Consider the following 26,909-nt stretch of genomic DNA (forward strand, 5'->3'; position numbering starts at 1 on the left):
GCCTTAGAAATGTTCATTCTCTTAGACCCAGTAATATGACTGAGCAGTGTATCTTAAACAGTAACCAGATCAATAGAGGTGGAATAGTGAGAGGGTGGAGAGAATTCAGGACCTGCCTGAGGGAAGAGAATGCAGAGGGGCCTAACAAGGCCATTGGGAGTCAGGTTCTGGTTACAGATAATCCAAATCAAAGTTTGTCTTTGACACCCTAAAGGAATGAGACATCAAGAATGCCACCCTGGGGCTGTAAAAAAAGCCCTGCTACTTGGAAATTAGAAGTGAAGCAGATAAGAAGCATACCTAAAGGGAGAAAAGAGGTGATCTCTCAATAGGTGGTTGACAGCGGTTTGGGAAACCACCAAGTCAATCAATCAAGGTCACTATAACCAGAGTGTGCTGTATCCTGGGGTGGGGGGGGCACAGGGGGAGAGGGAGATGTGCATGGACAAAAACAGACCAAGTTGCAGACATGAGTGATGTCTAGAACTCTCCTCCATTAGAGAGAGTGCTCTGTACTATCAGGTTCTGCTTGGTTGCAGACGTATATCAAACTGGCTATCAGAGCCAGATGACCTTGACAATTAAGGTCACCCAACCAGCCTGGCTGTTATGATTCCCAAGGCAGCCTCCTGATAATCATGTGGTTCTACACTTCCCTGCAGAGGGAGAATACACTGATTGAACTACCTAGATAAGGATTCTGATCCAATTACCAGTTCTCAGTGTAAATGAATCACTTACCACACCAGACCTGAACTGTGGTCACCTCAGCCCCCGGGATGACCTGTTAGGACGGCCTTCAGGCTTCCTTTACATCTTGAGAATAGAAAACTCGGCACTGTGCAAGAGCTTGAACTAGAAGTTGGGTGACCAGGTCTGGTTGAGGCTCTGTGCCCTCTAGACTTCAGTTTCCCCATCAATACAAGGAACGTGTGGACATAACTGATAAATTAGACGATTTCACATTCTAACATTCCAGTATCCCGGGAGAACCAGGTCCTGTGCAGAACGCTGCCCGGTCAAACTCCCAGGTCCTCCGAGCTGAACTCTTGATGTTTTGGGGGACAGGATGGGTTTGAGGCCACCTCGGCCACGCTTGCGAAGCCTCTGGGATACGTGTTTCCAGCAGGAGGGAAGGGAGGGCGAGGAGAGAAAAACGAGGACGCGAATTCTACCCAGACAACTAGAATCCTGGGATAAGGCCAAGAAGCCACCACAGCTACGTGGACTGGGAGGAACTGCAAGGTGCCACTCAAGAGCTGAAAGCCTGCTAAATGGCTACTCACCAAAGGGAGGGGCGGGGCGAAATCTGGAAGAGCCAATCATAAACAAGAAATCCAGTTTTGTAGTGAGGTGGCCGATTTCTGACTGGGGTGACCACCGAGAGAAGGCGGGGTGGGATTGCAGAAAGACCATCCGAAGCCCGATCTCGGAATTTCTGTTTGCAGCCTCTTAGGCCGGGGACAGGGCTGGAATAGCCCAGGTCGGCCTGGACGGGCCTCGCCTTCCAAGAGTCTGCGCTGATTGGCGGCGGTGGGATCTCGAGGAGCCAATCAGAAGTCAGGACTCTCGGTCCCGGACGAGGGGCGGACCCAGGAGCTGCGAGTCAGGCGAGACCGCCGAGCTAGAGCGGAGGACTGCGGCTACAGTCCCGGGCTGCTGGAGAGCGGGAGTCACCTCAGGACCTCGGGTCGTTGCGGGTGAGCTGGGTGGGGAAAGCAGAGTCGAACCCCAGAACCCTCTGGGAGGCTGGCCCAGAGAGCAGGGAGGCTTGCTGCAAGTCGGGCCAGGAGTCATGAGCCTCGGGCTTCTCCCATCCTTGATCCACGTCAGACTCGCTGCGTAGGTGATGCACAAGTCACCTTCCTCCCTGGATCGCACCTGTAACCCAGAAGGGCTGGGTTGAGATCCCAGAATTGGGGCGAAGGACCCGAGAAGCCATCTGGTCCAACTCTGCCAGGCCTGTGCGGAGACCCTGACAGAGGGGAGGTACGGCGCCTGGCACTCACGGCCAGGTGTCTGGTGGGAACAATTTCTAGGGCTCGACTGGACCTCACTAAAGTAATAACGTTCTGAACTTGTGTGGCCTCCTTCTCCCTTATTTTCCTGACTCTTCTGCAGCCCGCTCGCCCACCACTCTTTCCCTCTCACCCAGAAGGAAGACACTCACAGCACCTGTTGTTGTCTTCTGAAAAACTACAGATTCTAGGGCTTCCCTGGTGGCGCAGTGGTTGAGAGTCCGCCTGCCAATGCAGGGGACGCGGGTTCGTGCCTCGGTCCGAGAAGATCCTGCATGCCGCGGAGCGGCTGGGCCCGTGAGCCATGGCCGCTGAGCCTGCGCTTCCGGAGCCTGTGCTCCGCAACGAAAAACTACAGATTCTAGTTTCCCTGCCTTTCTGTTTCCTGATTCCCTTCGAGGGTAAACGGCCCCATGAGCCTATTGAGTAAGGCAACCCTCCTTTCGTTAGTTCCTCTGATATTTAATAAGAGTCTGGGCTGGGGGTACAGAGATTTACTGGGTATAATCCTTGCTCTCCAACCTCGGAAGGGCATAGCAGAAAAAATTGCAGGTCAAGAAGGGCAATTTGGAAGACATGCTAAGGTAGAATTTACTAGACTTGGTAACACTTTGAGAATGAGGGAGGGGACTCAAGAATGACTCCTGTTTATTTTCTGGTATACTTTACACAAAGTGCAGAGTTTAAGGTCCAACTCCCCTGGTTGTAGGACAAAGGTTTTGAGATTCTGGCATAAGCCCTGGAGTTGGAAAACATTTGCTTCCTGAGTGCTTTCTCAGAAGCCAAGTGAAACACTGTTGGCAGGAAATATAGATCAACTACCTACAGGATTTGAGTTCCCTTCTTTGCCCCCTCCACCCATGCAAAAGACATTTGGTTAAGACAGACATTTCTTAACATATATTTCTCTGTATTTACTTACTTACAGCAGCTGACTTGATCTGTGTCATTAGTTCCATAATTTGGAGTCTTTGTAGACAAAGAAAAAAAGGCAAATTTAAGCTCAAAAAGAAAGAACTTTAGAAAGAGAATGTTAGCACTAGAAGGGATTTTTAGGGATGATCTAGTCCAACTCCCTTTTAGAGGAGATGTGAATAGTCAAAAATTTCAGACGCTAGGTATAAAATATGTTTTATTTCTCCCAGCAGAGCACCTCTTTTCTTCATTAAAAAAAAAAAAATTGTGGTAAAATACACTTAACCAGCACAGCTTTTTGTTAACACCAGGCTGTCTTTTGATGGCTAGAGCTGCCAACATTGCTTTACATTGCTTTAGAAAACAAGGGCGCTTCATGTAGAGGCTTAACAAACCCCATTCAAGAATGTTACAGAAACATTTTCTAGACTGGAAGGCAGATTGGCCTTCACTAACTGCCTCTAAGCGTCCTTCCAACTTTAAGTATTTATAATTCATATCAAATTCAGAGTTATCCTGACATCTTTAATGCTTTAGGATTTGAAAAATTACTCCAGGATTTCATCTTGAATTTAAAGCTTTAGTTCATATTACATTCTGAATATGGGCCTTACACCTGTTTATAAATCTCCAGAAGGAATGTTAAAATCCCATGTGAAGTCTTAAGCCCATATACAATGTGACGGGATATATTGGTTCCCAGAAGTTTCAGGTGCAAAGATGGTTTCAAACCCCATTTAGGTTTTGTCACGTGTCTTTAGTAAACAAAATCTGAACGACTTAATTTGCTTCTGAAAGCAAATGCACTGGTCAGAAAGCAGACATGAGAAGCAATTGGCAAGAATGCAATAACTATAACAGGTGGTGGAAACCTACAGCGGCACAAGGGGCTATGCAAGTTTAGAGGCAGGAGGAATCACTTAGGTTAGGAGGATCAGGCAAGGAGGGATGGGGAGGGGACTGGCATTTGGGGTTTATACTCTTATCACTTGAGTCATCAGGCTATAGTCTTGGGGCTGAGTCAGGGAGGGGGTCATATAGGAGAGCCCTAGTGTGCCTCCCTGAATTTTATCCCTTTCCCTTCACTGGAATAAGTTGGACTTTGTCTGTCATAGATCTGAAGTGATTAGACATTAACAGGCATATGCTCTGATTTGGGGAGCTCTGAGAAAGTCCTAAGATCCCACCCCACCATCTGTCCTAGCCAGTCTCTCACAAAGCCTTTTTCTTAAGGTAAAATTTATATTCAGTGAGATTCACAGATCTTACTCTGACCTAAGTTTTAAGCTAAATTTTGACAAATGTTTACACCCATGTAACCAAAACCTAGTCAAGATACAGAACATTTTCCTCCCAGAAAGTTGTTCCCTCATGCCACCTTCTTGCCAGAAGCAACAGCTGTTCTGATTTCTATCAACAAGAGCTGTTTATGAGATTCTTTTTATGTAACATTACATCCCTTGAACAGCAATCTAACTTGCACCCTAAAATGCAACCCATCCCCAAGATGTTATTAATTATTTACAATTTACTATGAAGGAAGGGTTGGAATAAAACTATTTTGGGAAAAGGGGGAGGCGAGATTGCAAAGATCTTAAATATTTGGGTCCTAAAGGATATTCAGAAGCCTTACATTGCCTCCTGTCTCTCTCTCTCTCTCTCTCTCTCTCTAGATATATATGTGTATATATATATATATATATACACTCAGGAAATATGCCAAGTATGTGCAGCAGAGGGTGACATTATCAAGGGGAAGAAAACAGTCTCCCGCATCCTATATATCCAACTCATATTTACTAACTCAATTCAAATCCATCTTCTCAAGAATATCCCTAGGCTGTAGTAATTTCTGTCTCCCCTGAATTTCTACCACAGTTTTTGTAGATATTAATTTCATAGGGCATAAACTCAGAAGCACCTTTACTTTTTATAAGCGACCTTATTTATTTATTTATTTATTTATGGCTGTGTTGGGTCTTCGTTTCTGTGCGAGGGCTTTCTCTAGTTATGGCAAGCAGGGGCCACTCTTCATCGCGGTGCACGGACCTCTCACTATCGCGGCCTCTCTTGTTGTGGAGCACAGGCTCCAAACGCGCAGGCTCAGTAGTTGTGGCTCACGGGCCTAGTTGCTCCGCGGCATGTGGGATCTTCCCAGACCAGGGCTCGAACCCGTGTCCCCCTCATTGGCAGGCAGACTCTCAACCACTGCGCCACCAGGGAAGCCTCCTTAATTTTTATTTTAAGCCCCTAGTCTGCTTAATAGTAGAAATTTTATTCTTTACAATTTAAGGTAAACTTAGTCACTTCAGTGATAATTCAGTCATTTCAGGTTTATACTCAATTCAGTGTTTTCTTTGGCATTCTATCAGTTTATCACTTACTGCCTTATAACTTGTTTTGAACAGCTTTTATGTTTTTTATTATTTGGGATATCTGTGACCATGAGTTAACTTTTCAGAGCCCTCTAAGTGCATTTCCTGTCTCCCACAGTGCTTCACGTGATGCTTTGCACATCAGCCCACCCTTCAAAGTATGTGCAATAAGCTAGATGATGACCTTTATAATTTAACACAGAAAAGTAAGATCACTGTATTTGAATTTATATTTTAAACCAAAACTGATGGTAATATAGTCCAAAGTACATAATTATGGATTAGGAGTCTAGAGGGCTGAGTTCTCACTGTAACTTTATATATAACTTTGAGCAAGACACTAACCTCTCAGGACCTAACTTCCCCCTTTAAATAAAGTTCATGGTACTGGGAGGGGTGGAGGAATTGGTGATACCAAGGTACTTTCCTGGTCTTCATTCTGTCCCTGGGAACATACCTTTTGCTTGAGAGGTGAGTTTAGAAATCATTTATGGTACAAGGATTTTTGTTCACTGCTTTTTTATCTCATACACTCATTTAATTTTTTTAACTTTATGAGTGAAAATTCATAATCAAGAGAAATACAGAATCAGTACTGGGAAACATTATTGGTCTGTCTTAAGAAAAATATTTTAAATAAGTATATTCATTATATGTCCCTTTTCTAGTTTATTTGTTTGGGGTTTTTTTTTTTTTCCTTAGAAATAATGTCAAGTGGAGGTGGTCAGCAATCACAGGCTCTTACCAAACCCACTTTCAGTGAGGTACAAGCCTCTGCATTAGTGGAATCGGTATTTGGATTAAAAGTTTCCAAGATCAAGCCACTTCCTAGCTATGATGACCAAAACTTCCATGTATGCATTTTAAGAACCAAAGACACTACAGATGGCCCAAATGAGTATGTCCTCAAAATAAGCAACAGCGAGTCAAGCAAAACTCCAGACCTGATTGAAGTGCAGAGTCACATCATCATATTTCTGAGAGCAGCTGGATTTCCAACGGCCTCCATGTGTCGTACTAAAGGAGACAACTTAACCTCTCTCATATCAGTAGGTACGAGACTACCACTGGTCGTCACCTGTCCATGTGCATTACTGCATTTTGGCTACAAGTAGAAATATCAAGAACAGGTACGTCATTCCAAGTGTAGACAGGGTTACTTTTTCAGCAGTTGGGAGAAGCCACAGCATCACCCAAGTAGAGACTGGGGCTGTGATTCAGAAGTGGTTAGAGCCTGGGTCTGGTGTAACTCTTCTGCCTGGGAAGGATCTGATGGATGAACAACTAAAGGGACATGTGGAAACTAAGGGCACTTTTATTTTTAATTAGGAAAATAATTAAATATTTTTATTCATCAGATCAGCTGTATATTTCAGTGCTGTGATCTTGTAGAAAGAACACAGAACCAGGAATTTTAGATCCCAGCTCTGTAATTACTGTACATGTGACCTTGGGTACACAACTTAAATTCTTAAGGAAACCTCATCTGTGAAACTTGGTTCCTCTCAATTCTAAATGCTAAGATGTAGCTTTCTTTTTTTCTTAAGATGTATCTAATAGAGCTCTCCAAGCAGCAGTTTGTCCCTAAAGAAGCCTGTGATTCTGAAACACTCATTTCTTTATCATTCCTTCCTCGATTTTAAATTTATAAAAAATGTTTTTAGGCCTTCACTTACCAGAGCAGGTGATTTATGTTTAGAGCTAAGGCCAGCAGACTTGGGGCCACAGTTATGTTAGTATGTAAATGGCTGGTCCCAATGTCCTAATGTCTGTCTGTTGTACCTGCTTGCTTGATCCATTCGGCCCTGCTTCACAGAATCCTGCTGACTTGTCCTAGGTTAGCGTGTTTTTTCTCTTGTTCTGTATTATTCTTTGCAATAGTAATTGGAAAGGCAGAATAGCTTCTCCTCTTTTTTTTTTTTCAAGAATAATTGACAGGATATATACTTCCATCCATCTAGATAGCGGCTCTGAAATCAAAAGCTACTTGGTGAGGCTGCTGACGTATCTGCCAGGAAGGCCTATAGCTGAGATTCCCAGCAGCCCCCAGCTATTATATGAAATTGGAAGAGTAGCTGCCAAGTTGGATAAAACACTGGAGGTAAGATCTGGAGTTTTATTTTGCTTATAAGAATTTTTTATGTGTTGGTTTTGATTTATTTTATTTTAAATACACCTAGGGTCAGACTCTTTTTTTATATGGCGCCTCTTAACGTGTTACGAAGGAAATAGGGTAGTAGATACATACATTTTATGACAGTAAAAGATTTCTTTCTGCCCAGGTCTGTACTTTACTAGTCTACTAGCAAGATTACCTACATCTTTAGAAATCCATGGTATTCTTTATGCTGCTCACTGAAAACAGTCTGCATTCACAAATTAAAACCTGAAGTTTTCATCCAGATAAGACATAGCCAGACCTCTATATGAAGCAATAGCTGTGTTACAAATGGATTGAAATGACTTGTATTAAGGATGTTGTGGTCCTATAGAAATGGTACCTTGTTTGACAAAGATTTTTCCAGACCTACCGAAACATCTTCATTTAATCAACAAATGTTCACTAAGTACCTCTTCTATGGCAGGCACTGCGGGAAAGGTAAAGATTCCCCTGTCCTAGAGGAGTGTGTTCCAGGGGGACAGATAGACACTTTCTTGAAAAAGTAAACAACAGTTTGTATGAGTAAAACATTTCCAATTACTCACTAAATCCTAGCCAGTCTACCTCTCAAATGTCTCTACAATCCATCTTCTTCTTTCCATTCCTGCCTCGACTACCCCGCCCTGCATTCAGGTGTTTTTCTCCTTCAATGTATTCTTTATACCAGTTCAGAGTTACTTTTTAAAATTACAGATCTGACTATGTCAGTTCTATAGTTAAAACCTTTCGGTGGCCTCTCACTGACTTCAAAGTAAAGGCCGAGGTCCTCAGCGTTTCTTTCAGACAAGGCACTGTGTGGCCTCATCCCTGCCTCTCCCCTGCTTAGTCTCATTGTCCATGTCTCCGCTTTCATGCTTCTCTTACCACCAGAATAGAACTTCCCGTCATTCCCTGAATGTGCCTTTCTGTTTCATGCATCTGTGCCTTTGCATATGCCGTCTTCTCAACCAGTAATACATTTTCCCCTGCTCTGAAAAATTCCTACTTATCCTTCAACACACAGCTCAGGCACCACCTCCTCTGTGAAATCTTCCCTGGACCCTTCTTTCTCTTCCCAGGCTGTATGAAGAGGATCACTTCCTTCTCTTTGCTTCATCGGAACTTGTACATCTTGTCAACCCATATGATTCCGTGGGTTGACTGGCCTCTCTGCTCTTCTTGGTGTTAATTGGGGTCACTCATGCAGCTATATTCAGCTGGGAGTTCAGCTGCGGTGCTTCAGATCCTCTCCATGTGTCCTCTTCTCTTCACCTGGTGTCTCATCCTCCAGGATGGCCTTGAGCATCCTTACAACACAGCTGCTGTCTTCCAAGAGAGAGTGCCAAGAGGACAAGCCCCAGTGTACAAATGCTTATCAAGCCTCTGCTTGAATCATGCTAGCTCATATTCCATTGGCCAAAGCATGTGACGTGTCTAATCCCAAAGTCAAGCGGGAGAAGCTGCACAAGAGCATGCACACCAGGAGGCATGGTTCATAGGGAGCCATCAGGGTAACGGTCTATCATGTATGGTATTGTAATTTTGTTGCTTGTGCTTCCTGTTACATATGCTACATAAGAAGAAATGACCTTCTTAAGAAATTGGTCTACATCTTAATTACTCGTCTTTTATCCTTCATGTCTAGCAGTGTCAAACACATAGTATGTATTCAAGGAGGGCTTCATAAAAAAAATTTTTAACTAAAAAAAAAAAACTTTTGAGCTAGTTCTTAAAAGTTTCAAATCCATCAGTCAGTCAGAGAAAAGGAGGAAGGGTGCTCAGTGAAAGGAAAGAGCATGAAAAAATCATGGCAGTACAATGACTATGTTCTAGAACCTCTGAATAATTCACTGTGGCTGGAGTATAGGGGTTAAACCTGAGAGAGACAGGGGATAAAGTTGGAAACATAGGGTGGAGTCAGATTATAAAATATGTTACCATATATGACACTAAGGAGTTTGGACTTTGTCTTATTTGCTTGCTCAGTAGGGAGACTTGGAGGGTTTTTAAACAGGAAAAAAAATTCTAATTTATAGCCCTCTGAGGGCCAATATGATAGGTAGATTGGCAGAAAGCCAGAATGGAGGCAGGGAATGCATCTAGGAAGCTAATGCAGTAATCAGGAAAAAGCTGATTGAGGGCTTGAACCAAGAAAAGGTTCAAGATATATTTAAGAGACAGAGCCAACCAGGGCTTCCCTGGTGGCGCAGTGTTTGAGAGTCCGCCTGCCGATGCAGGGGACACGGGTTCGTGCCCTGGTCTGGGAGGATCCCACATGCCTCAGAGCGGCTGGGCCTGTGAGCCATGGCCGCTGAGCCTGCACTCCGCAACGGAAGAGGCCACGACAGTGCGAGAGGCCCGCGTACCACAAAAAAAAAAAAAAAAGAGAGAGAGAGAAAGAGCCAACCAAATTTGGTGACTGATTTAATGTTAAGTGTGTGAGAGAGGAAAGGACTGAGCAGGACATGGACTGTAACCTGAGTTTGCTGGGACACAGCTCCATTCTAAAGTAGGCAGTGTTCTCTCTGGTAGCAATCAAGTGGTTGCCTCCACAGCCTAGAACAAAGGACCAGAGGGAGGGGAAAATGTCAGAGATGGGGTCTAGAAAGTGTTGAGATCTGTGGAAGCTAAGGCTTCCTGCCGTACAGGAAAGCAGATCAGCCTCTACGCATTTCACATGTGCTCCATTAGTACCCGGTGGGATCAGCCTGCCTGCTCCCACTCCCTGATTCTGTCCACAGTTTTTTTTTCTATCTGGTTGGTGCTTTAGAGAAAAGAGTAAGGTAGAAACTTAAGGAGAGTTAAGTGAGAGATGAGACAGGGCTGAGAACACTTTAACAATAAGCTTTAGGAGATTTTTTTAATTCTCTCTACCTTCAGAGACTTGATATTTATAGTCTTCTGCGAACAAGGGAAAAATTCTTTGGTATTTTATAGTAGAAGTGTATTTCTTGTAGGCAGCATGCACGTGAGTCCTGCTTTTTTATCCAATATGATAATCTGTGACCTCCAGTTGGGATGTTTAGACCATTTACATTTAATATGATTTTTTATATGGTTAGGTTTAAGCCTATCATCTTGATATTTGTTTTCTATTTGTCACATCTATTCTTTATTCTCGAATTTGCTTTTTTTCCTGCCTTCTTTTAGTTCGTGTATTTTTTTATTTCATTTAATCTCCTTTGTTGGCTTATAGCTATAACTCTGTTTATTTTAGTCATTACTTTAGGGTTTATAGACTACATCTTTAACATCACAGTCTATCTTCAAGTTATATCATTTCATGTATGGTATATGCACCTGACATAGTATACTTCTGTTTCTTCCTTCCTGTCCTTATTCTATTGTTGTCATACCTTTTACTTATACATTGTTATTATTTTTGTTTAAACTTTCAGTTATCTTCTAAAGAGATTTAATTAGGAAAAAATGATATATTTGACTATATGGTTACCTTTTCCTGTGCTCTTCATACTTTTTGTAGATCCATATTATTTCCTTCTACCTAAAGGACTTCCTTTAATATTTCTTGCAGTGTGGGGCTGCTGGTAATGAATTTTTTCAGCTTTCTTATGTCTTTGTTTCACCTTCATTTTTTTTTTTTTTTTTTTTTTTTTTTTTTTGCGGTACTTTGGCCTCTCACTGTTGTGGCCTCTCCAGTTGCTGAGCAAAGGCTCCAGACACGCAGGCTCAGCGGCCATGGCTCACGGGCCCAGCCGCTCCGCGGCATGTGGGATCTTCCTGGAATGGGGCACGAACCCGTGTCCCCTGCATTGGCAGGCGGACTCTCAACCACTGCACCACCAGGGAAGCCCTCACCTTCATTTTTGAAAGATATTTTCATTGGACATAAACGTCTAGGTTGACTGTCTTTTCCAACATGCTTTAAACACATTGCACTACTTTCTTCTCTTGCATTGTTTCTGATAAGAAATCTGCTGTCAGATGGTTCCTCTAAACGTAATATGTCCTCTGTGTGTGTGTGTGTGTGTGTGTGTGTGTGTGTGTCCTTAAGATTTTCTCTATCTCTACTTTTGAGCACTTTGATCATGATGTGTCTTGGTATAGTTTTGGTCATGTTTCTTGTGCTTGGTGTTCATTGAGCTTCCTTGAGTGGATGCAGTTGAAGCAGTTTGGTGCTTTTGTGTCTTGCTTTCAATACTTGCTGGGTGGGACCAGGGCTGGGTTTAGTCTAGGGACAATTATTTCCCGCTATTAATGCAAGACCCTTCTGAGTTCTCTACCCAATGTCCCATGAACTATGAGTATGATTGGTGGGAACAGGTGCTATTCCTGACCCTGTGTATCCAAGTACTGTTCCCTCTAATCCTTTCAGGTGGTTCTTTCCCCAGCGTTGAGTAGCTTCCTCATAGTCATACACTGATCTGCCAGATTCTCAAAGGGAACATTCTCCAGGTCTCTAGAGTGCTCTCTCTCTCTGTAGCAACCTGTTTTCTGGTCATCTATTCTGAAAACTCTAGCAGCTTTGGTCTTCCTAGAGACTCTGCCTCCTCAACTCAGAGAGTTCCCTGGGCTCTGCCTGGGTCTCCCCTCCCTGCACTTCCACCTCTATCAAGGCCAAAATCCGAAACAAACTCACCTCATTTGTTCTCCATCTCTCAGGGATCCCTGTCCTTCATTGCCTGATGTCTAGTAACTTTAAAACTATTGTTTTATATATTTTGTCCAGTGTTGTAACTATTTCAACCAGGAGGATAAACCCTGTTACTCCCTCTTGGCCAGAAACTGAAATATATATTACACTCGAAATATTTAGTATTTATTTACCTTTTTATCCCCAAATAGAAATAACTCTTTTTTGATTAAAAGCCCTTTCAGTGACTCATTAAAGAAAGTCAGATTAACATACAAAAAAAATTAAAGTTAATGGTAATCCCATCACCCCAAAATGAGTCACTAAACTATACATTCTGTGAGTCCGAGACCACACTATCCCATAGTTAGTGCTCAGTAAATGTTTGCCAATTGAAAGACTTTTCTCTATGTTGACAATAATTACCATTTCACCTTGCACTCTATTTGTTTATTCAATAGATATTTACTGAGGGTTTGGTTAGTAAATGTTTAAGCATTTCTGTCATAATAGTTTTCAGTTAATTTGGGGCAAATCCATTTGTGGACATCCATTAAAAACATCAATTTGTGAACATTAATATAATTTGGATTGAAGTAGCCTCTCCTAATTAAGTGTACAGTTAGGAAATTTTCTTCATATATTACTTTTATTTAGAAAGACCTTTGAATGGATTGGAAGGCTCAGGAAAGTCTCTCTACCATCCTCAGAATCAAATCTACAAAATGAGCTGTTGAGATGAGTGTCTGTTACAGAGGACTTCTTTATTACTGATCTTTCCTTCTACACTACCTGTGGCCTTTATTAATATGCCCGTTGCCATTGAGGTTTCAACTTTTGCTGCTAAATTCTGAAATGGAAAATACAGTTCTCAGGGGGAGATAGCACCACATTATTGCTGACAGTGAGTTCTGCTGTGTAGTTAACCACCTGCCACTCTGCTGTGCAACTTAAGTTGTCTCGCAGGGGACAGGGGAGTCCTAGAGGAAACCAAGAGAAGCATTTCCCACTAGGTATTATAATGCATTTTATCATGCTTTATTCCCATTGTTCATCCCCTCACCTAACCTCCCCCCATGGCTTTGCAGGTGGTAAGTTTTTAATTTCTGTATAAGCACTAGGAACCACGGAGTCTGCACAAGATACCACACAGGTGCAGAATTTTAATCCCAGGGGTGTGGCAGAGGCTGTGACTGCCCTGCTGGGGATGTGGCTGGGCCATTGAAGCTTCCAGTGGCTGGGCAGGCCTGGGGGTCCCAGAGTACAAGGAGCCCAGAGTACAACGCAGTTCTGGTTGTTGCCATAACTGAGCGTTCACAAGTGAAGGGACCAACTGATCTGTACTGGAATTTGGTTGCTGCTTGGTTCACAAATGGGCTGGAGGTCAATCTTAGGAGATTCATTTAAGTATAAGAAAGAAGAAAATATAGGGTGGGCTTATGAGTGTGGTCAGAGCTTCGTAGCAGAGGAAACAAGGTGCTTGAGAAATGGGAATTGGTGTGAGAGGTAGAGGGAGGAAGCTGAAAAGGGGTAGGTTTAGATAAGCTAATAAAGGGTAGTGATTAAACTGTCAGAAACTCAGGTTGGTGTGCTGAGGAGCCAAAGGATGGAAAGGCCAGAGAAGTCAGGCACATAAGCTGCAAGGTTCACATTCAACAAACATTTATTGAGAACCTATTATGTATGAAATCTTTATTTCAGGTCTTAGTTTATCAACAGATGACTATGAGGTTGGTATTTTTTAAATTTTATTTTATTGAAGTATAGTTGATTTACAATGTGTTAATTTCTGCTGTATAACAAAGTGATTCAGTTATACTTGTGTATATATATTCTTTTTCATATTCTTTTCCATTATGTTTTATTACAGGATATTGAATATAGTTCCCTGTGCTATACAGTGGGAACTTGCTGTTTTTCCGTCCTATATTTAATAGTTTGTGTCTGCTAATCCCAAACTCTCAGTCCTTCCCTCCCCCACCTCCCCTTCACCTTGGCAACCACAAGTCTTCCCTCTCTATCTGTGAGTCTGTTAATGTTTTGTAGATAAGTTCACTTCTGTCATATTTTAGATTCCACATGTAAGTAATATTGTATGCTATTTGTCTTTCTCTTTCTGACTTACTTCACTTAGTATGATAACATCTAGGTCCATTCATGTTGCTGCAAATGGCATTATTTCATTCTTTTTATGGCTGAGTAATATTCCATTGTATACATGTATCACATCTTCTTTATCCATTCATCTGTTGATGGACATTTAGGTTGCTTCCTAGGTTGGCTTTAGGTTGCGTTTAGGTTGGCTATTGTAAATAGTGCTGCTATGAACACAGGGGTGCATGTACCTTTTCAAATTAGAGTTTTCTCTGGGTATATGACCCGGAGTGGGATTGCTGGATCATATGGCAACTCTTTAGTTTTTTGAGGAGCCTCCATGCTGTTTTCCGTAGTGGCTACACCAATTTACATTCCCTGTGAGGTTGGTATTGATACCTGATCTCAGTGTTAAGGAAACTAAGATCTGAGATATTAAGTGATAAAACCAGTTGAAACCCAGATCTGTCTGATTCCAAGTCCAGATCCCAAGTATTCTTCCCACTACTCCATACCAGAGTGGGATGCACGGGGTAACAGTGCTACCATTTTAGAAACTGACTCGGAGCCTTCCCTGAATGGACGGTTGCTCTATTGCAAACCAAACAAGAGTGTTATATTTTGCCTTCTTTAAAAATAAAAGTAATATATGCACATGGTAAAAGTATCAGTACTGAAGCAGTACTGAAAGGTGTAAAATGAACCTTTTTTCTCTCTACCATCATTTTCATTATTAGTTCCTTTCCAGTCCTACTCCCCAGAAGTCACAACTCCTAACAGTGTTTTTCAGTGCTTACTGTGTAGAGTATTTTTGTGATCCACAGTGACATTTAACACAGCAGATGGTCAGGAGATTCAAAACCATGTCATGTGAGGAACAACTGAAGGAACTAGAAAGGTTTACTCTACAGAAGAGACTGTGGGGCAGAAGTGCTGTCTTCAGATATCAAGAGGACAGTCATGTGGGGGAGAACTAATCCTGTTCCCGTGGCCCCAGAGGTCACAGTTGGAACCCGTTGCATAGACACTATGGGAGAGGCAGCTTTTAGCTCTGCAAAAGAGAGAACACAGAGCCATCTCAATGAGGGTAAAAAGTACCTCCTGCAGGAAGTATTCAAACAGAGGCTACATGACCACTTAGCAAGGACATGATAATAGTAACAGGAGCATCAAGGGGAGGTTTTCAAACTCCAGGTCATGAGAGTGGGTGTTAAAATCAATTTAGAGGAACATTTTTAAAGAAATAGAATAAAGTGAAAAATCTCAGAATACAGCACATGTAAGGTTGTAAGTATTGTTACAGAAACTTTTTTCCCCTAGGTGTGTGTTACCTGTATACCAGGTTGCAATGTAAAACGTATTTCTTACTGCAAGTCATGGTCAAAAAAATTTGAAAGCTACTCCACTGGGTGGACACCAAGACCCCTTCAGGCACTCACTGTGTGAAAGGGGTCTGGACTGGAGTCTGCAGACCCGGGTCCCCCCTCAGCCCCATAGTGGCAACTCATCATCCTTCTCTGAACTTTTCTTCATTTGTGCAATGATTGTCAAAGCCATTTAGAACTTTAGATAGAGTGGTCAACATCTAAAGGCCTTTCCAATTCTAGAATTGTCTATGCTAAGAACATTCATTTATTCAATAGACATTGCTTGAGCAGTGCCTTCTATGTGCCAGGCACTGTTCTAGATGTGGGGATACAGAAGTGAACAAAGCAGGCCCAAAACAAGCTCCTGACCCTCATGGAGCTTACGTTCTAGCAAGGATACCAAGGTAAGTAAGGGAATCATGGTGACTGTTAGACAGCATTTTGTACCAAGTGCTTACAAAGAAAAAATAAGCAGAGAGGAGGGATATGAAATATTGGAGAGAGGGTTGAAATTTTAGATGGAGTGGTCAAGGAACCCTCCCCCAGAAGGTGATTTCTGAGTAAAGACCTGGTGGAAACGAGGGCATTAGCCATACGGATTCCTGGGGTCCCCAGGAGGAAGAAACAGCAAATGTAAAAGGGTGGGAACGTGCCTGGCATGTTCCTTGAACAGCAGGGAGGCCAGTGTCAGTGTGATTAGAAGAGAGTGAAAAAAAGTTGTTGAAGATGAAGTCGGAGAGGGAGCAGGGGGCCCAGCACAGAGTTCTTTAGAGCTGCCTCCATTCCTTTGGTAGGCTGCAGATGGTGACACCTATCTTTGCCCAGTTGTGAGGGTCGGGGAAGATGGGAATGTGTTCTCAAAACTATGAGATCCTCTAGAAATAGGATGTTATTACCACTTTGTGGATGAAGGTAAATGGAGCAAGTCAGTGACCATGAGAGAATGCCAGCTCTTTCCCTAAGGCACACCCAGCCCACCCTTTGGGGGGTGCGGACCTCTCCATAGTGGTTGTGCTGTTAAAAGTCTAAGAGTTTCTTTGCTTTTGATTTAGAAATTCCATCACCCAAAGTTAAGTAGTCTTCATCGGGAGAACTTCATCTGGAATCTGAAAAATGTTCCTCTTTTGGAGAAATACCTGTATGCCTTGGGCCAGAATCGGAATCGAGAGATTGTCGAACAGGTTGTTCAGCTGTTCAAGGATGAAGTAATGACCAAATTAAGTCAGTTTCGAGAATGTGAGTATCCCCCCCATTCAAATCAGTATTTTTCTTGATTTTTAAATTGTCAAATTTCAAACCATCAGCAAAGTATGGAGGTACAACTTAGCTTTATCAAATCTTAAAACTTTGTCAGATTTGCTCCTGTTGCTTTTAAAGAATAATACTTTCACTTCCCTTAAAATTGCTACATTTGAAGGCTCCTCTAATCCCTTAAAATTGCTACATTTGAAGCCCCCTCTAAACTTTACATGATTCTACCTCTCCCCTCCCTACTAAATTTGCATATGTTTTAATATTACTACATATGTATATATTCATAAATTACCTACAGTAGTATTTTGCATGCTTTCAAACTTTAGATAAATGGCATCACACTGTATATTATCATTCTACAACTTGCTTTTTTATTCAACATTGTTTTTCAGATTGATCCATTTAATATGTGTAGTTCTAGTTCATTTAGTTGGTTAGCTTTAACTGCTGAATAATATTCCATAGTGTGTGTGTGTGTATGTGTGTGTGTGTTCCATAATTTATTTTAATGTAATTTTTTTGGGTCTATCCTCTTGTTAATGGAATTTTAGTTGGTTCCTTTTTCTTTTTCTGTATAAATGATGCTGCAATGAGCAATCTAGGGCATATCTCCTTATGCACATGCACAACAATTTCTTTAGGGTGTAACAAACCTTCTGACCCAGAATGAAGTACTGGTCAAAGGGCAAGGAACTGAGGGGGCATTTCTAGTAAAGCCGAGGATAGGCTTTGAACATCCTTTTTGTCCTCTGCTTTCTGTAATAGTCAGCTCAGGCTGCCATTAAAAAAACACAAATGACTGGGTGGCTTAAACAACAGAAATGTGTTTCTCATAGCTCTGGAGACTAGATGTCTGAGATCAGGGTGCCAGCATGGTCAGGTTCTAGTAAGGACTCTCTTCTCTCTGTGTCCTCCTCATATGGTGGAGAGAGAGCCAGCAAGCTCTCCAGTATCTCTTCTCATGAAGACACTAATCCCATCATGAAGGCCCCACACTCAGGATCTCCCCTAAACCTAATTACTTCCCAAAGGCCTCATCTCCAAATACCATTGCACTGAGGGTTAGGGCTTCAACATAGATTTGCAGGGAACTCGGGGTAGGGGAGTGAGTGGGCACAGTTCAGTCCAATGGCACTTACTTTGTGTAAACACAATGTGGTAAAAAAAAAAAAAAAGGAGTTGATTTTTTTCCCCCTCAAACCTGTTTCTCCCTCCCAGTCATCTTCATTCCGTTAAAATAGTATCCACCATTCGCTTAGTTAATCTGACCAAAAACCTACAAGTCATCAGCTTGACTTTGTTCTTTCTCCCACACTTCACATCCAGTCAAATTCTATCAGTTCTAACTTCAAAGAATACCCTACTTCTAACCCTGTTCCCCACATTTACTACCACCACTTGGTCCAAAATACCATCATTTCTCAAATGGATTATTGCTGTAGCCTCCTAACTGGTCTCCCTGTCCCGTCTCCCTGCAGTATATATTCACTTGTGTCTTACCTTTTTTTTTTTCTTAATAGTACTTCTGTAAGATTATCCATGTTGTTGCATGTGGCTATAGCTTATTTTTAAATTTTATTACTGTAGAGTGTGTGATTCATAAATATACCACACGTTAGCTATTCTACTTTTCAAAGATATTTGAGTTCTTTCCAGTTTGGGTCTGTTAAGAACAGTGCTCTGTGAATATTCTTGTGTCTCTTGCTATACATGTTCATGAGTTCTTTGAGTATATGACTTCATGAGCTCAGGGGTAGGATTGCTGAATCATAGTTCATGTCCATTTTCAACTTCAGAGATAATGCCAAACAAGGTGGCATTATTAATGCCAAGGTGGTTGTATGACTTTGTACCACTACTAGCAGAGAATAAAATTTATATTCCTCTACAACCTTGGTACTATCAGACTTTAATTTTTGCAAATCTGATGTGTGTGTAATGGTTGCTTATTGTGGTTTTAATACACATTTCCCAATTATTGGCCATTTGGATATATTCTTTTGTGAAGTGCCTATTCAAGACTTTTGCCTGTTTTTCTATTGGGATTTTTTTCTCATTGATTTTAGAAGTTCAAAATATTTTCTGGATACAAGCCCCTGGTTGGTTATATGTGTTACAGATATTTTGTTCCATTCTGTGGCTTGTCTTTTCACTCTCTTCATGATATGCTTTGATGAATAATCCTTAATTTATTGGTTGAAAATATATCAATCTTTTACCTCATGGTTAGTGTTTTCTGAAAGAAATTTTCCCTACCTGTGGTCATGAGATATTACCCTATATTATCTTCCTAAAGTTTTAGTTTTTTGCCTTTCATAATAGGCCTATAATCCATCTGGAATTTATTTTTATATATGGTGTGAATTTTTCTTATGGCTGATAAATTTTCTCACCAACATTTATTGAAAAGCCATGTTTTTCCTTTTGTTTTCCAGTACTACCTCTGTTGTAAATCAAATATGTCTTTGGACTCTATTTTACTCTATTGGTCTATTTGTCAGTCTCTGCACCCATACCACACTGTGTATCAGCTAGGCTAGGTCATGCTGCAGTAACAAATAACCCCCAAATTCTTGTGGACTATAATAACAAAGGTTTATCAGTTCCAACTCAAGCTGCAGGTCTATCATGGATTCACTAGGGCTCTGTGTTTTCTCACTTTGGGATTTAGACTGATGGAACTTTCATCAACTGGAATGTTGCTATGGGGAAAGAAAATGTAGTAAATTGTACGCTGGATCTTAAAGCTTCTGCCCTGAAGTGATGTCATTTCTGTTCATATGTAAGTGGCCAAAAAAAGCCGCACGGCCGCATACAACTTTTGGGGAAGGAGGGAATTGCAACCCAGCATGTTCCTAGAAGGAAGATAACTGGAATATTTTTGAGCATACCTAAAGATTACCATAGTATCTTAATTTCTTTAACTTTTTAAGTCTTCATATCTGGTAGAACATGTCCTCCCACCTTCTTGTTCTTCTATAAGAGGGTCTTGAGTATTTTTGGTCCTTTACATTTCCATATCAATTTTGGAATCAGCGTGTCATGTTTAAAGACAAATTTTGTTGAGATTTTGGCTAGATTTTGGCTAGAATTGAATCTGTATACACATTTGGAGAAAATGGGTATATATATTTATATTATAAGATTGAGTAAGGTAATCCATGAACATTGGTCTACCTCTCCATTGATATAGATCAATAAAAGATATATATATGATGAAATTTTTGATTGTCCTTTTACTGTTGACTTCTACTGTAATTGCATTATGGTCAGAGAACGTATTTTGTATCAGTGCTTTCGAGTAGAATTTTCTTCAATGATGGAAATGTTCTGTATTTGTGATGTCTAACACACTAGCTTTTGTGTGGCTACTGAGCACTTGAATGACTGGTGCAACTAAGGAATTGGATTTTTTATTTTATTTAATCTTAATGAATTTAAATGGTAACTTGTGGCAAGTGGCTACTATGTGGGACAGAGCAGCTCTATATGATTTTAGTACTCTGAAATTTGTTAAGATTTACTTTATAATGAAGCATTTGGTAATGTTTAAAAAATGGTCCCTGTGTGCTAAAAAGAATGTATTTAGTAGGTGCTGGGTACAGAGTTATACATATGTCCAGTAGGTCAAATTTGTTAATCATGTTGTTTAAGTTTTCTATACTATTGAGTTATCTTTTTGTCTGCTTGTTCTAATAATTATTAAGAAAAGTATATATAAAATCTCCCAGTCTGATTGTGGATTGTCTATTTTTATTTGTATTTCTGTCAAATTTTGCTTTATATATTTCAAGGCAACATGCATATAAAATTTGTTGTCTTACTAGGAAATTGTATCTTTTATCAACATAAAGTATCCTTCTTTATCTCTGCCATTGTTTTCTGCCTTAATGTCTACTCCATCTGACATTATATAGCTATCCCGTCATATTTTTGTTCTCTTGATTTTTTCTCTTTTCCATTTTTTCTTTTCCTTTTTGCCCTTCTTTTGAGTGAATTGTTTTTGTGCTTATTATTTTTGTCTTTTTTTTTCTCTCTCTCCCACACTTTGAAAATTATATACTCTCTATTCTTTGAATGATTACCTTAGGAATTCTAACATTTGACTTTAACTTATCAAAGTCTGATATTATTCAAGACAATACAAGGACCTTAAAATACTTTCATTCCATTTATCTCTTTCCTGACCCATATGCTGCTGTTTTAGTAAACTTTAATTCTATATTTTTACCACAAAAGACATTATTATTTTTGTTTTAGAGTCTAGTTTATTTAGATTTACTTATATATTCCCTTTTTATCTTCCAGCACCCCAAACCTTCTGTCTGGAGTTATTTTATTCCTGCCTGAAATACAACCTTCTGAATTTCCTTTAATGCAGTTATCTAATGGTGAACTCTCTCTGATTTTGTCTGAAAATGTTTTTTATTTTGTCTTCATCCCTGAGGATATTTTCACAGCCTATAGAACTTTAGATTTCATGGGTTTAGAATTTTAGAATTCCACTGTCTTCTAGCTTCCATTGCTGCCAAGAGGCCAGCTGTCAGTCTGTTGCTTTTGTCTTTTTCTCCTTTGGGATGCTTTTCAGATGTTTTCTTAAAATATTTTTTTTTCTTGATCTACTCAGGTTTCTCAAATCTGTGTGTGTACATGGTCTTTCACCATTTATGGAGAATTCTTGCCTCTGCACCTTTCTCTCTTTCTTCTCCTTTTGAGACTCCAATTAAGCTCACGTTAGACCTTCTCACTGAATCCTCTGTGTATATTACCTTCTCGCGCGTGCGCACGCACACGTGTGTGTGTGTGTGTTAATCTTTTTCTCTGCCCGTGCTGCATTTTCAACAATTTTCTAGTTTATCGATTCTCTCTTTAGCTATGTCTAATCTCTTAAACCCAACCATTGTGTTTTTAACTTTTTCATTGTATTTTTCAGTGTTAGAAGTTCTTCTTGATTATTTTTCTAGAGTAACTGCCTTGTGGCCAGAGAACATACTCTATATCAGCACACAGGGAAATAAGGTATCATGAGCAAGAACAAGAAACTGACTATAGACACTGAACCAAAGACTTCAGTAACTCGAATGATCAGGCACAGAATATAGTCACACAGCAGCCTGGTTTGGCATTTGGTTTTAAGGCTATATTTTTGTCCTTCTGCCTCCTTGGACCTGCAGTAGTCTAAACAGTGGGTTGTAGCAGATTTTGTCATCCTTTTAAGAGTTGGGAAACCCTCATCACTGCCTTCAGCTTCATGTGGTGAGTCTGTTTCCCAACCAGCAGGTAGCATTTTAAGTTCCTTCTCCCAAAGGGGGAAAGCACACTGCTGATCTGGAACACAATAGACAAGCCTGTGGCTTTATTCCTGCTCACTGCACTGCTTGTGCTTGGCATTTCTATTCTGTTTTTAGTGTATAAATCTATCTTGGTTTTGAGGCTGGCTGTATATTTATTGTTTTCTCTTTTTACTTTTATCATTGCTATGTATATTGGGGTTATCAAAGAATGAATTCACTCTGCCAACTGGATCAGAACTCTTTCTTTTCTTTCGTTAATTCTCAAATTCAACAACTTTTGTCATTTTATTCCAAGCATTGAGTAGCTGTATCATTTCTTAATAGGCCATTGGACATGTGAAGAGAAGCAACAAAATGAGAGAGGTTCTTGCATATACAGATTGCATTAGTGAAGTAACATTTCATTGATTCTAAAATGCCATTTGACTATACAAGATATCCAATTACTTTATGAACCTCTAGGAAGAAAAAATATTGCCAGTGAAACTATGACATGGCATCAATTGTATGATGAACCCCAAAATCAGAAGCATGTAGTTTACAGTAATATTCATTGCTTTTACAGGCCACCAACTGTGCCATATCACTTAACATGAATTACACAATACTAACTCATATAGAAGAAATCAACATTATATTTAGAAGCTAATATTGTGGACTTTATATCACGTACTTATTATAAAGTACATGACTAACTGCTTCAGTAGGCGTGGACATCCCTATCTCCTCCTAATCCTCACTCAGAGGTTTATTTATTTATTTAATAAATTTATTTATTTTTGGCTGCGTTGGGTATTCGTTGCTGCACACGGGCTTTCTCTAGTTGCAGCGAGCAGGGGCTACTCATCGTTGCAGTGCGTGGGCTTCTCATTGTGGTGGCTTCTCTTGTTGTGGAGCACGAGCTCTAGGCGTGCAGGCTTCAGTAGTTGTGGCTCGCGAGCTCTAGAGCACAGGCTCAGTAGTTGTGGCACACGGACTTAGTTGCTACATGGCATGTGGGATCTTCCTGGACCAGGGCTCGAACCTGTGTCCCCTGCATTGGCAGGCGGATTCTTAACCACTGCACCACCAGGGAAGTCCCCTCACTCGGTGGTTTAAATCAGTGCTTCTCAAACTATCCATGGTAAAAGTTTGGGGTTTTCTCCCAACCCACTGCAGCCTGATACATGGCCCTACTATTCAAGATTAGTTCACGGCTCACACCACATATGACTTACCATGCACATTTGACAACACCCAAACTGGCCTATACTGTTAATGAGATAAGGCCCCTGTCATACTCTTTGATGAAAAACCACTATGAAATTATCTAAACAGTCTCAATTTCTGTTTTTATTTGATGCAGACTAATAACAGTTTGTGGGCCAGCACTAGTCACAGGCCCCCCACTTTGAGTGGTACTGTCTTAAAATAACACCACCTATTCCAGTAATCAAAAGACTGGGGACATTCGGAATTACCTTGTCATCAGAAATTTCTTTTAGAAATCCTAGGTTAAAATAAAGGCACATCTGGTTCATTCTAGGACTTTTTGCTTCTTATAATAATATGAATACGCACACACACGTAGGGGTGTGTGTGTGTGTGTATACAGTTCTTTTCCCTTTACTTGGCTCATAGCCAAAATCAGGTGTTCACAATGACTACAGTCTCCATCTTCTGGCTTTGTATTGATCAGAAGCAAAAGCAAAAACAACCACCAAAATTAACTGCTTTTTATCCTTTTCAGAGGAAATTATTTTATTTCAAGAAAAAGAGGGATTAGCTCTTTATCTCTGACTGCTTATCAAATTATCTGAATGTCCATACCTGAGGAAGAGAAATGGAAAGAGAATGAACTAGGGTATTGAACAACTGTTTTTACTTGGCTTGATTTTTCTCCTTTCAGGTATCAATCATGGAGATCTTAACGACCATAACATTTTAATAGAGTCCAGCAAGTCAGCCTTTGGAGATGCTGTATATCAAGTGTCTGGGATTCTAGATTTTGATGACATGAGCTATGGCTACTATGTGTTTGAAGTGGCAATCACCATCATGTACATGATGATTGAAAGCAAGACTCCTATACAAGTAGGAGGTCATGTCCTTGCAGGGTTTGAAAGTGTAGTCCCACTGACACCTGTGGAGAGGGGTGCTTTGTTTCTACTTGTTTGCAGTCGTTTTTGTCAGTCACTTGTCTTAGCTGCATACTCTTGCCAGCTATACCCAGAGAACAAAGAGTATCTCATGATTACTGCAAAAACTGGGTGGAAGCACTTACAGCAAATGTTTGACATGGGCCAGAAAGCTGTAGAAGAAATCTGGTTTGAAACTGCCAAGTCCTATGAATCTGGGATCTCCATGTGACCAGATAAAAATGCACACTAACTTGGGTAATTAAAAACCAATAGGACCAAATCTAATTCCATAAAGGGTTTCCCTGCATAATTAAAGATGAATTGATGAAACATTGCAATGCACATGAAACCACTAAGGTCTTCTAGCAATTTCATGACCATTTTTTAAACCTAAGAAAGTACTACATGAACAAGCATGTCTTTCTATGGGTCTCACTTGCCTTGTGTATCAAACATGTAGAGTGATATTCTGAATCGGATAATCTCTCAAGGTCTGCTGCAGCCCTGAGATCAGTGATTTTTTTAAACTTTGAAAGGAATATATATGTATAGACATATTCACATATTTTAAATAAGTGGATGTAACACACAGACCTAGTTAACATATCACCAATTCTATGAAGGCTTCTCCCAACTCTTTGTTGTCCAGAATCCCATTGTACCCTGTCTTCTGTATGGCACATCACTTGGTATCATGGATGATGGCTGTGTAGTCATCTAGCCTAAGAGCTATTTGAGGTCAGAAACTATGTAAAACTTTTTTTGTCTTTCATCCCTTTTTACACCTGGTATAGTGCCTTTCCCATGGTCTTTAAAATATTTACAAAATTAATGTATACTAGAAGAAAGGCTGGAGAAAATAAGGCACACATAGTGCCTTAGGAGGAAACACAGATGGTATTCATAAGAGAAAGCTTTAACTTGTTTGAGAGAGCAATTGAAACTGTAACTCCAGAGACAGATGCCAGAACTCACTGGAACTGCAAGTAAGCAAATAACACACCCAGGCAAGGCCACTAACTCCTGAAGTACCGAAATAGTTTTCATATCGATACTAAGAAAGACCCTAAGCAGATATTTTAAAATTCTCTACAATTTATGTTTCTTTTCATAGGAATATGTAATATTGAAGAACATAGCTCACATGTACTACTTGACTTTAATCATACCACTGTATTTCCTTCACTGATTTCTCTTCATGTCCCCCTTAGTATGATATAGTAAATAGCTGTTTACTTCTTGTCATTTTAACCCTCCATTCTCTAGAGATGACTCAAGTCTAGAACCCTGTCCATTCAAACACCTTCTCAGTAGTTATCTCTTTCCATATACATGAGAACACATTGATTCTATATCTCTCCATCTAATGACCTACCTATAGAGCTATCTATACTCCCCAAACTAGGTCTCTCTCTGAATTTTCTTGGATCACTCTTGTATCATTCTTATATTCACCTTTAACTTCTCTGTACCTTAATTTCCTTATCTGTAAAGGTGAAGTAGTACCTATCTTATAGTGCCTGTAGTACCTCATAGAGTTAGAGTTCTTAGAAATTAATGCAAAGTTCTTAGCACAGGGCTTGGCACATAGAAAAGACTTAATAAATACTTACTAAATGAATGAACCAGGTTACCCAAACTCAAAATATTGGAGAAGTTTTCTTTTTGCCTCTCTCATATTCAATCAGTGATCTGATTCTTAGGAATCAGAATTTTAGATCAGTAAATGATGATCAAATCCCTGTCCTTCCTGCCTTACTGTTTAACAATAAATAATAAAAACAAATATTTATTGAGTACTAAGTATTTAAAAGAAAACTCTCTCTACTCTCACAACACTTCTGACGCTAAACATGTGGAGTTTTCCTTCGCATTAAGCAATCCTGACACCAACTGTTTGGAGCTAGAGCAGACCCCCAGGTTAAGGGCTCAGTCCCACAAAACTGCCTCCACTTCAGATGCCAGCCTCAAGTCCTAGGTTGTACTTCTGACCAACTGGCTGTAAGTTGGGGGTTCCCATGACCCCCTCCTCAGCTTCTATAATTTGCTAGTACAGCCCAAAGAACTCGGGGAAATGCTTACTTATGTTTATTAGTTTATTTTAAGGGTATAATAATAAATGGACAGAGGAAGAAATACATAAGGTGAGATCCAGAAGGATCCTAAGCACAGAAGCTTCTGTCTCTGTGGAGTTGGGGGTGCACCATGCTCCCAGCATGTAGATCTGCTCACCAAGCCAGAAGCTCTTGAACCTCTTTGGTAGGGCTTTTATGTTGGCTTCGGTTGATCAGATCATTGACCACTGGTTGATCAAATCATCTCCCCTCCCCAGAAGGTGGGGGGTGAAGCTGAAAGTTCCAGCCCTCTAGTCACTTGGTTGGTTCCTCTAATAATCAGCCCCCATCCTCCAAGACTCACTTCATTAGCATAAATTCATGTGTAGCTGAAAGGGGCTTCTTATGAATAAAAAAGAAGCTCCTCTCTCCCCTACCACTCAGGAAATGACAAGAGTTTTAGAAGCTTTGTGCCAGAACCTGGGACAAAGACCAAACATATATTTCATATTATATCACAGGACTTTACATGCATTATCTCATTTAATCTCCACAAAAAAAACCGTGAGAAAAGTATTGTTATGATTTTTTAATAGATCTTTATTGGAGTATAATTGCTTCACAATACTGTTAGTTTCTGTTGTACACCAAAGTGAATCAACCATATGCATACATGTGTCCCCA

At 40.5% G+C, this 26,909-nt stretch overlaps 1 protein-coding gene across 1 annotated transcript; it reads left to right on the plus strand.

The window, feature by feature from the left end:
- The first annotated feature begins 1,424 nt into the window (after nt 1-1,424).
- On the plus strand, nt 1,425-26,645 carry HYKK (hydroxylysine kinase). Its single transcript, XM_060005544.1, has 5 exons — nt 1,425-1,700; nt 6,011-6,361; nt 7,270-7,409; nt 16,556-16,739; nt 23,940-26,645. The coding sequence occupies exons 2-5, from the start codon at nt 6,016-6,018 to the stop codon at nt 24,398-24,400; spliced, it is 1,131 nt and encodes a 376-aa protein (XP_059861527.1). The 5' UTR covers nt 1,425-1,700; nt 6,011-6,015; the 3' UTR covers nt 24,401-26,645.
- The last annotated feature ends 264 nt before the right edge of the window (nt 26,646-26,909 follow it).

The sequence above is a fragment of the Delphinus delphis genome, chromosome 2 (assembly GCF_949987515.2).
Source record: "Delphinus delphis chromosome 2, mDelDel1.2, whole genome shotgun sequence".
NCBI lineage: Eukaryota > Metazoa > Chordata > Mammalia > Artiodactyla > Delphinidae > Delphinus > Delphinus delphis.

What these genes read in the sequence shown, in the direction of transcription:
- HYKK (XM_060005544.1), top strand. Translation starts at nt 6,016, where the DNA reads ATGTCAAGTGGAGGTGGTCAGCAATCACAGGCTCTTACCAAACCCACT. An exon ending in AGTTGGATAAAACACTGGAG is followed by an intron (nt 7,410 to 16,555) that starts GTAAGATCTGGA and finishes CTTTTGATTTAG; the next exon opens with AAATTCCATCACCCAAAGTT. An exon ending in ATTAAGTCAGTTTCGAGAAT is followed by an intron (nt 16,740 to 23,939) that starts GTGAGTATCCCC and finishes TTCTCCTTTCAG; the next exon opens with GTATCAATCATGGAGATCTT.